The sequence below is a fragment of the Lactuca sativa genome, chromosome 6, assembly GCF_002870075.4.
Source record: "Lactuca sativa cultivar Salinas chromosome 6, Lsat_Salinas_v11, whole genome shotgun sequence".
NCBI lineage: Eukaryota > Viridiplantae > Streptophyta > Magnoliopsida > Asterales > Asteraceae > Lactuca > Lactuca sativa.
Genome location: NC_056628.2, coordinates 99492881 through 99503634, shown reverse-complemented (window position 1 = coordinate 99503634; position 10754 = coordinate 99492881). Strand labels below are relative to the sequence as shown.

Here is a 10754-nt window from a genome sequence, read left to right as displayed (position 1 = left end):
GGGTTCAATTAATTTTTTTTACAACACTGTCCAAGGTTCAACCTTCTAAGAATGAGGCTATAAGAACACCATAAGAAACGATCAAAAGCCAAGGTTAGAGTTATCAAACTTTTTTAACCTTAGAAGCATTAAAAAAGAAATTTTGTAACAATGAAAATAGGTTTTTAAAATGCATATTGTGGATTCCATGCATTGAAATCGAAGGTCAATTCATTTCGTTTATTCTACTTATCATGCCCCTATTGGACGGTTTCTATCCTAACCACATCCTCACAGTCCAAGTATCTTATCATTCAATACATACATACACAATGACAAAGACAAACCACATGAGTCCCCATACTCTCTACATTTAATGCAAACACACATGGCCCATCTCAATCTCTTTTGACATTCTGTTCCCAAATACCAATCTTCAACATATCATATACTTTTAACACATTTCATCAATCTCATAAAAAAAAAAACATGAACAAATTTCATCACTGGTTTGAAAGGATCTCATCAATCTCACCTTTCTCATTATACATAGCCACAAGTTTCTTTGCATATGATGGCATGTGTCTTGCAGCTCTGAGTTCATTAGATTATCAAATTAAATCCAACTCATGACTAATTTTATAAATAAATAAATAAAGACTCCAAAACATACCTTTCTTTACCCCATGTCCGGTTCACATATAAATAGTTTCTGATAGTATGATAATCGAGGGAATAGCGAGCAAATTCAAGACCTTTTGGCCCAATCTGAAAATGACTAAAGAGTTAGAATCTTTATCCTGTTTTTTTTTTTTTTTTTTTGTAATAATATATGATGAACTCTTACTAGATTTAGTATAAATGCAATAATGTTTCCTATAAACTTTGGAGCAGGCTGAGCAGGACCCTTTCCTGAAAATGAAATCAATACATAACAAAAAAAAATCATGCTTGGATTCGAAGATTGAGATTAATGATAGAAAAAAAGAAAATGAAAGTATTTTGCTATTTCTTGCATTAAGATCAAATAATAATTACCGAGTTTAGCATTATCGTCTGCCTTCACGGTTTCCATAACAAAAGGACGTCTCTCACCCTGAAGTAAACAATTGTGGTTAGTTATATTAAGGGATAAGGACATAAAAGCCCTTACGTTTGACAGAAATATGCGGATTTACCCTTTTTTGGATTTTAGCTTCACTAATACCAGATACTTCCAACATTTTTTTTTTCAATTTTACCATTTTGTATATTTGTGGTTCATTAAAGCATTTACATTTGGTAGAAATGTTCGGTTTTACCGGATAAATCTGCAAAAAGGGTAAACTTGAAAAAAAAAAAAAAAAAAAAAAAGGTTGCAAGTATCCGGTATTAGTGAACCTAAAATCCAAAAAAGAATAAATTCGCACATTTTTGTCAAACTTAAGGGCTTTTATATCATTATCCCTTATACAGATGACTTGTATCTAATATGAGGAAAACTAAAGATTAGGATTTTACTCCACTTATTGTAGGGGTGATCTCCACTAGATCCTTGACCAAGTTCAGCATTTCTCTTCCACGTTCATTTCTGCAATTTGAATGGTCAAAAGGTAAGGATTAAATGCCTGAAATAGCAACGTACTTACATTGATTTGTTTATTACATAACCTTACATACCTTTCTTCTTATTACAGCATCATACAGTGAAAAATCTACCCAATATAGCAATGTCATATAACGATTTTCACTGCTGTAACTGGATAGGTTTTTCAAAGTATAATGCCCATGTAAGAAAATACAATGCTATTATTGGGTAGGTTTTTTATAACACAAAATAAGAAAAAAAAAAATTCGTACGTATAATGAAATTTAGAGAATATATAAAAAGGGGAGCCTCGTTCTTCACCTCACTGTAATATATTGTGGATGTTGTGTCATGCTGACTCCAGAATATTTTGGTACCCCCATGTACCCCACCACCAAATCCTGAATTTAAGGTTATTTTGGAGGGCATTTATGTCTTTTGCACAAACAAAAAATTGAGAAAGAAAGTCTCTATCCCACATTTTTGGTTCAGACAAAAAGTTGCAGTCTTTGTCTCATTGACATCAGTCTGAGTCCCAGTCACACTGGACAAACATAGTACAGCTTGTCATGTCATAATAGAAGGAGATTTAAATTTAATGACAGGGGAAAGACTTACAGCTACTGCATTTGTGTAGTCGAAACAACTGAAAAATGAAAAGAATAAGTTATTCTAGTGGCCTCTTTGAAGATTAAAGAAACTTATATAAAAATTTAAAAAAAAAAAAAACATGGAGAGGGATGGAGGGTACCTGTAGCACGATGGTGCTATAACATCAACCAACTCATTTGCTGGCAGAGAGAAATAGGGAACCTGTTTTAGTTAAAATTTAAAAAAAAAATGGTAATTGGAGTTTAAAGATAATGGAAAAAGGAAAGTGGAGAAGTTTAAGGTTATTGGCCATGGTACCTCTTCTATATGACCATCTAAATGCTTCAAATGGACCTACCAACATGAAAAGACATATATATATATATATATATATATATATATATATATATATATATATATATATATATATATATATATATATATATATATAACAAAAGTTAATATTTTTATGATAAGTAAATAATAATATGTTGAAATAAAGTGTTAAATACCTTATAATCTTGCATAAACTCATAATGAAGAACTGTATCTGGATCTGTGCTAGCAGCTCGTAGAAACTTATCTAGACCATCTCGTGTTCCATTATCCACTACAACCCAAAAAAAAGTTAAATGGTATTTTATTTACTTATTTTGCACATATGAATTTCATGATTTAATAAATTGTAAAATTTATTCCATTAACACTTAACAGACTATTATAACATAAAAAAAGAGGTTATGAGAAGAGAAGGTACAAGTTACCACAATTAGTCCCCAGCACATAAAGCTTGTCCAAGTTCAAATATTTCTCAACTGATCGTAGTGCTGCAGATTAACAAACTAATCTGCATTAAAATAGTAAAGTCACAAGAACGAAAAATATTACCATATCATAACACAATAATACACAAAACCTCATATCATATCATATCATATATATATATATATATATATATATATATATATATATATATATATATATATATATATACCTTGTACTTGGCATCCAACACCACAGAACAGCAGACGCTTTACACCTGCTGCCTCAACCATAGCAAGTGTATTAAGGTTAGGAGACAATGTCGGTTTTACCCCTTTTGCTGCTAGAACTTCCTCAGGTGTCCTACATCAAAAAAACAAAAAACAAAAAGTATTAAGACTATTAAAAAAAAGGCGAGAAATTATGTTTTTAGAAGCTCTAAAATTTAAAAAAAAAAAAAAAAAAAAAAAAAGGATGAGTATCTTCGGTACCTTGCCAAAACAGGTCTTGGGGACAGTCTGTCGTCTGGATCACTGACATGAATCGAACAAGAATTCAACATAAAAGTTGTTGCAGTTTACCACAAAAAGATATAAAAAATAGTTATGCACTTTTAATTGTTTGTTTGTTATAGCATCCTACTTTCATTACTTCCTATTACAGCATTGTACTTTGAGAAATCTACTGCATTACAGCAATATCATACAAATACAACGCAATTTCCATTGCTATAACTGAGTTGATTTTTCAAAGTATAATGTCCTAAATCCTAATAAGAAAAAAAGAAGACTGAAAGTACAATGCTGTAAAAAGTATAATGTGTTGATAAGAAAAAGAAAGTACAATGTTTGATAGAGAGAAATGGAAATAGGATGCTATAATACGCAGATAAATGAAATTATGTTGTTATTTTTTGCATTTAGCCATAAATTTATTACCTCTGGACACAAATTACAGCTTCAACCATGCCTGATTTCAACATTTCAATTGCAATAGTTGTGACTATCCCTGTCCATTGAGCTCCTAGCATCATAATAAATTCAGGTCTTTTCAGTTTTCAGGATTCAAGATTGATCAACTTCATAAAATACGTGAAAACGGTGTTTTATGTATTTAAAAAAAAAAAAAAAAAAAAGGAATGGAGAGTGTGTTTGGATAACAGGATAAAAGCTAAAAGAATAATCAATATCTGGATATAAAGATAATATGATTTCCATATCAGAACGTGTTAATAATTTATGAATGTTAATGAGGTATAGAATATAGACACCCATATAAACCAAACACAAGTTTAAAGACAAAAATATGACCTTCTACAGGCGTTGTTTTACGAGCATAAAGTAGCTCTTCATGAACACCAAAATATGTTTCATCTAATGAATCAACATTCCGACCTCGGCCATGAACCACTTGTTCTAGCCCCTGAACCGAAGAGCAAGAAGGGTTTAATCGGAAAGGACTGAGAGCACAGAAAATATTATAAACTCACTTCAATCCTTGACATTCCATCTCCCAAGAAAGCACAGGCATTCTTCACATGAGCAATGTAGTAAGAATCACACAATCCACACTTACTGCAAGAACAAGAAATTTGTAATCCAACGCTTCAACAGAAACCCTAATTAGTACGTTTAGGAACGAAGATATCATCAAACTAAATCGCTGCTCAAAAATAAGAATATTAGACAAGTACAGAAGGAAATGTAGGAGATTAATATAAATAAGATGGAAAAGGATTGTAAAAAGAACCTGCACTGATCTTTAGCTGGGTATGTGCCTCCAGGAGGTATAGGTTTGGATCGTTGCCTCCAATCGTTTCTCAATTTTACTGAACTCCCATTTGTATCTGTAGTTATCATGATTGAAAACAACATATTAGAATTCCGAAACTGTTTTCAGTGAAAGATCAACAGACAGATTGAACCTTTAGAAGATGAAGCTGAAATTATAGATGGCTGTAAGGGCAACGAGCAGAGTCTTGCACTGAAAATAGCCATGGGTGTAGTGTAGAGTGAAGCTGAGTTTAAGAGTGAGTTGTTTTCCGCCACATATATATGTTGTTTGGAGAGAAACTAATATCTGTACCAGCACGCGTCGTTTCTACAGGGCTGTTTTTTTTTTTTTTTTTTTTTTTTTTTATTAAATCTGCTCAATCATTTTTGTCTGCAGGGCGCAGACATGTGCTCTCACAATATGTTTGTTTTTTGGAAAGGCTTAGATCAAAAAATGTTGTGACATCTTCCTATGTTTGTTTTTTGGAAAGGCTTAGATCAAAAAATGTTGTGACATCTTCCTCAACACAGACATGAATCACTATCTTTAAAGGTTTTCAGATTTCATTTTAACCTATACCAAAAAAAAAAAAAAAAAAAAAAATGAGTCACCGTGCAGTTTTTTTTCTTTTTTTTTTTGCTAAAAATGCATTATTAATGTTTATGACATAAAATTAAGTTTGGAAAATCAATTTATTTCAACAGCTGCAGACGTTAAAAACAAGCAGTCTTCTTATTGCAGATTGCAGACATTTGGTCCACCTCTACTGCCGCAGAGGTTTGCAGATGTTGTCCGCAGACTGCAGATATTTTGGCTTCAAAAAAACAAACAACACCTATATAAATTATTTGAAGTAACATTTTTTTTCATATATATAAGACCAATATATATACGAGCAGCAGATTCTTAAAGAAGCTCTAGCAGATTCTTAAAGAAGTAAGAACAAGGGCATGTTTGATATACATCTAGAAGCAAGAATAATGGTCTTTTAGATATATCTTATATCTTTTACTGGTCCAGTAAGATCTGACTCACTCCAAGTCGGTGCATTTGATTACCTCATATTTTGCCTCTTATTCGATCCACAAAAAATAAGATTTATTCGGTCATATGTTCCCTTTGAAGAAGTAAGAATAAGGGTATGTTTGATATACTTTTTATTGGTCCAGTAATATCTAATTCGGTCCAGGTCAATGAGTTTGATTACCTCATATTTTACCTCGTATTCGGTCCATAGAAAATAAGGTCTGATTCAGTCATATGTTTCCTTTAAAGAAGTAAGAATAAGGATCTGTTTTATATACTTTTTATTGATCCAGTAAGATCTTATTCGGTCCGGGTCAACGTGTTTGATTACCTCATATTTTGCCTCTTATTCGATCATCAAGGTCTGATTTGGTCCACAGAAAATAGACGATGACTAGAATGTACAAACTTATTTGCCCTAATTTTTTCCTTCATCTTCTCCTTCCCAGCTACGTTCCTTCTCTTGCCTATCTCTAACATATGCAACAGTTGCGCCTCCCACTGCTATCTGTGTCGTTCCCACTGTTATGGTCATGATTATGTGTTTTAGTTATTTATTAGCATTAATTGTATGTTATTGTAATGTGTAGGAAGAGCAGTTTCTGATGTGTTGATTTCCAACATATGGGAAGTGTTTAATGGGAAGATAGAGAAAGGCAGGGACAAACCTGTAATTTCATGTTTTGAGTTTATTAGGGAGTATCTAATGAAGAGGATATGTAATGTCATGAAAGCAATGAATAAGGCTAAAGGTTCATCAACACCTACAGCAACAGACATCCTAGATGCAAGGAAAAAAGGTGATTCGCAATATATTGCTAGGTGGAATGGGGCAAACAAGTATCAAGTCATTGGAGCTTTGCAAGATCAGCATGTGGTGGATGTTAGGAACCAAACCTGCGTTTGTAGAAAGTGGGAATTAATGGGAATACCTTGCAGGCATGCAATAGCAACTCTAAATGAAATGAGCAAAGACCCTGAGGCTGAGCTTGACATTTACAAGTGGGTACACAAGGTGTATTGGCTAGAGACATGGCAAAAATCTTATTCATTTAAGGTGAAGCCAATTAAAAGGAGACCCATGTGGCCTAAAAGTAATTGTCCAACAAAGCAAATCCCTATTCCACATCGCACTCAGGTGGGAAGGCCTAAGAAAAAAAGAAGACAAAGTGAGGGTGAAAGGTTAAGCAGAAGGCAGAAGGCAAGTCAAGGTGATGGAGTCAATGAGATGCAAGGACAAGATTCCCAAGGACCAACAAATGATGGAGTGCAGAAGCTATCAAGGAAGCATATCAGTGTTACTTGTAGAAAATGCAAGAATAAGGGACACAACTTTAGGACCTGTAAAGGGCAAGGTGGGAATCAGTCCAAGAAGTGATTTTGGTTGTTTGTTGTGGTGCAATGACTATTTAGTTGTTTGTTGTTAAAAACTGTTTGTTTTTTAATACTTTTAGTTATGGTTTGATAATGTGGTTATGTATGGTGCACAAACACTTGTATGCTTAATTTGGTAATTGTTTTTGGTTCCACTCATGTGGTTAATAAAATGTGCATTTTGGTCAAATTATGACACGTATTTTGGTAATGTACTATTGTTACATTTTGGTTCTATTTTGTCACACTCCCGAACCAGGACGGCGGAAACATCTGGGGGCGGATGACGTCATTGTATAGTATCACAACAGTTGTATATAAATGAAACATAGCAACCCAAACAGCATACATTAAGAATACAAGCTTACTTAGTTTACATATTGTGTTTGTTCAAAAGTTACACAATAATGACTGAAAAGTAAAATTCCATAATGCAACAACACTTGATCTCAAAAGAGGTGAATACTTGTTACTGGTTTCCTGAGAATATAAGTGATTTTGAAAATCGTTAACAATAATGTTGGTGAGTTCATAAGCATTTTTTTATGAAAAGGGTTTGTAACTGCTTTGTTTAAAATAATTTTGTATGTTTCCAGAAAATCTGATATTTTCTATAAAATATGTTATTAGTCTAATAACCAAGACTAAAAATTTATGAATGTCCTTTGTATCTTTATCCCTGTGGAGTGAATAAGTATGTATGTTTCTAGAAAATCCAATATTTTCTTATATGTGAACTGTGATATTAAACCCTAAGACCAGAAATGTAAGAAATAGTGTACTAAAAAGTAGTATCTAGTTTTATATTTTTATAAAATCGATGAAGTGTAAGCTTCTCGTAAACCAAGATAGTATTGTTAATCCCTATGTGAGTTATTATAACCATGATTGATGTGACTGTTATGCATGTACGACGTTCTTCAGGCATCAGAATTGGTAGATATTTGTCACCCTAGACTAGCCCGTCTAGTTGTAGCGAACAGCTTAGGTGTGGGGTTGTCAATCCCGTATAGATCTATACATAACTATCTCGCTCTCCCTCTAGTAGACTCTGGTTATAATGCTGGACTTAAAGTGTACGCTAGGTAGGTACGGTGAAGAGAATTTCTCACTAAAGCATTAACAGATTTACGTGAACTATGACTCCCCTTTCCTTGAATAATGAATTAGTTACACTATTGAAAATTTATGACATGTGTTTTATGACACCCAAACTATACCATTTATAGTTAGCCTTGTATGCTTTTTGTGTAAACTATTTATATAAATTTTATATAAATATCGAGTTGAGATCTTGTCTAGTGGTAATATATGTTGTTAAAACATAATATTCTTGGGTTTAACCCACTAAAACAGTAATGACTAAAAATATGACACTTTTACTAGAAAAGCTATTTTTAGCAAAAATTACCTAAATTTGTTGTTTTGTCCTTCTCATATTTTACCGGTTAATATTTGTATCACAAAAATAGTTTATGCTTGTCAACTTTACCATCCCAACCTCACTGGTCACGATTTTTATAAAAAGATATGGTGACTTTAACATTTTTATACAAATATTTATACAAATTTCAAGTAGTAAGAATGAGACATGCAAGTGTCCAAAGGACAAACATATTTTGACTTATATATATATATATATATATATATATATATATATATATATATATGTTTTTGTTATCCTTGTGTGTATCCTCCCATAAAAGCATGAAAAACTCAAAAATGGGGGTATGAAGCTCACCTTGGGTTGGTTTTGTGGATGATTTGAAGTGGATTGAAGGAGATTTCGAGCCTAAGATGGAGATGATGAACTTGAAGAGCTTATTGGGGATGCTAGTATGCTAGTGAGTTTAACACACGAAAATGTGTGTAAACATGGTGAAATCCAACATAAAATCACATAGAAAAGCTTGAAGTTCATGAAATAACTTACCTAAAGCTCAAAAATTTGAAGAAGAAAGGAATTTCTTTGGGGTCTCTAACTTGCCTTTGATAGAAGAATGGAGAGTGAAGAAATTGAAGCCTTTGAAGTGGGGCAAATGGCCTCTCAGCCAAGGTACTTATGGAGAGCGAGGAAAGAGAGGGTTCTTGTTGCATGAGGGGTATTAGGGTGTGTAGTATGTATGTTTGGAGAATATTTGTTTGCCTTGCATTGTCAAAGAGATGTAAAGCTTGAAGAATCAAATCACCTAAGTCAACTTTTTGGGTCTTGTACTCTAACCGAATCCACTAGCCAAGGTGGGGTGGTATTCGGTTTTTGGCTTGCATGGGAGAGGGGTTTTCGATTTTTAGACCATGCATGGGAGGGTTTTCAGCCTTAAGGTGGCCCATGGCGGTGTTTTCGGTTCCTAAGTCTCCAATAGAAGGGTTTTCGGTCAAGAGGTTTTCTTGGCCGAAAACCTTAAAGCAATGTCCCTCTTTGATTAATGTTTAGCTATTTGATCTAATTTGAGCTTCTAAGAGTTTATTACGAACATGATTCTTAGTGTATGCATACATGTACTCATATAACATTGCCATTTTTGAATTACAAGAATCATTTGCATCGAGATTACATTGAATATTCATTTGTACATGGTTACTATCTAGACTTTACTTGACTCTAAATTTACTAGTTGTCACATATTTATGTGCTTATATTTGACTATTGATACACATTTTCACACTAAAATATCATTTATATCATTAACAACATTGGAATTCATTACAAACATGATGATGTCAACTTACAACAAAATGATACCATTTTTATACAAATACATTGGAATTCATTACCCTGCATCACTTGATCAACAAAAAACCCCGCATTTGTCTAACCCTATCCCTTACGTAGACCAAATACTAAAGGTAACAATCACAAACATAAACCAACTTGCACATAAATACATCTTCATCTTGAAACCTTCATCCTTCAATGCATCACACCTTACCTCCAACATGTTGTTCCTGCTTAAAAGTTCATTGCATTGTTCATGTAACATGTTGATACTTCTTACCAGCCCATTACACCTCCCCTCTAACGTATTGATGTTTCTTAGAAGACCAGATATGATGGTTTTACTCCTAGCACACATAGGCAGGTCAACCCACCCGATAAACCCATAAATAGAATCCTTAGTAGGGCACGCATAAAACCTCCTTCCGGGATTCAATGGTGTCCAAGACGTTTTCACCAAAGAGAGCTTTCCACAAAAATAAACCACCATTGTTCAATTGCATGCCAGGACGGACAAATGGAAGAAAATAGTCGTTGTAGAAGAACAGTGAAGAACGTTGGGGAAGAACAGTCGTTAGGGAAGAAGCTAGAAATAGAAAATGATATATAAAGGCGGTTTTATTTTTTCTTATGCAAAAATGGTCCCTATAAGTAAAAGGATGGAAATACCCTCATGTGGAAGGCACATGAGGGTGTTAACAGATTCCTTTTACATGGAGTTAAGTGCAGGGACCATTTTCACAAACAAACCAGTCCAAAAGGACCACGAAACCAAAAAACTCGTGGTTTGGACCAAAACCCCAAAAAAATGCATACCACAGGGACCATTTTTGCAATTTTGTCTAAATTTTATTTTGAAAAAAAAAATAAAAGAAAATAACCACAGCTAATCACAACCAACATTTTCCTTCTCTTTCTTCTTGCTACCTCCCTAGCGATACATTACTAGCGAGTCCTCTAGCGACT

At 33.5% G+C, this 10754-nt stretch overlaps 1 protein-coding gene across 1 annotated transcript; it reads right to left on the bottom strand.

The window, feature by feature from the left end:
* Positions 1–330: 330 nt before the first annotated feature.
* On the bottom strand, positions 331–4981 carry LOC111915801 (7-hydroxymethyl chlorophyll a reductase, chloroplastic). Its single transcript, XM_023911443.3, has 18 exons — positions 4824–4981; positions 4649–4745; positions 4389–4473; positions 4210–4321; positions 3838–3922; positions 3391–3432; positions 3132–3262; positions 2902–2964; positions 2650–2747; positions 2456–2491; positions 2298–2359; positions 2165–2192; positions 1868–1947; positions 1480–1549; positions 1018–1075; positions 827–891; positions 653–747; positions 331–573 (listed from the first exon to the last, which is right to left on the bottom strand). The coding sequence occupies exons 1-18, from the start codon at positions 4894–4896 to the stop codon at positions 483–485; spliced, it is 1371 nt and encodes a 456-aa protein (XP_023767211.1). The 5' UTR covers positions 4897–4981; the 3' UTR covers positions 331–482.
* Positions 4982–10754: the final 5773 nt, after the last annotated feature.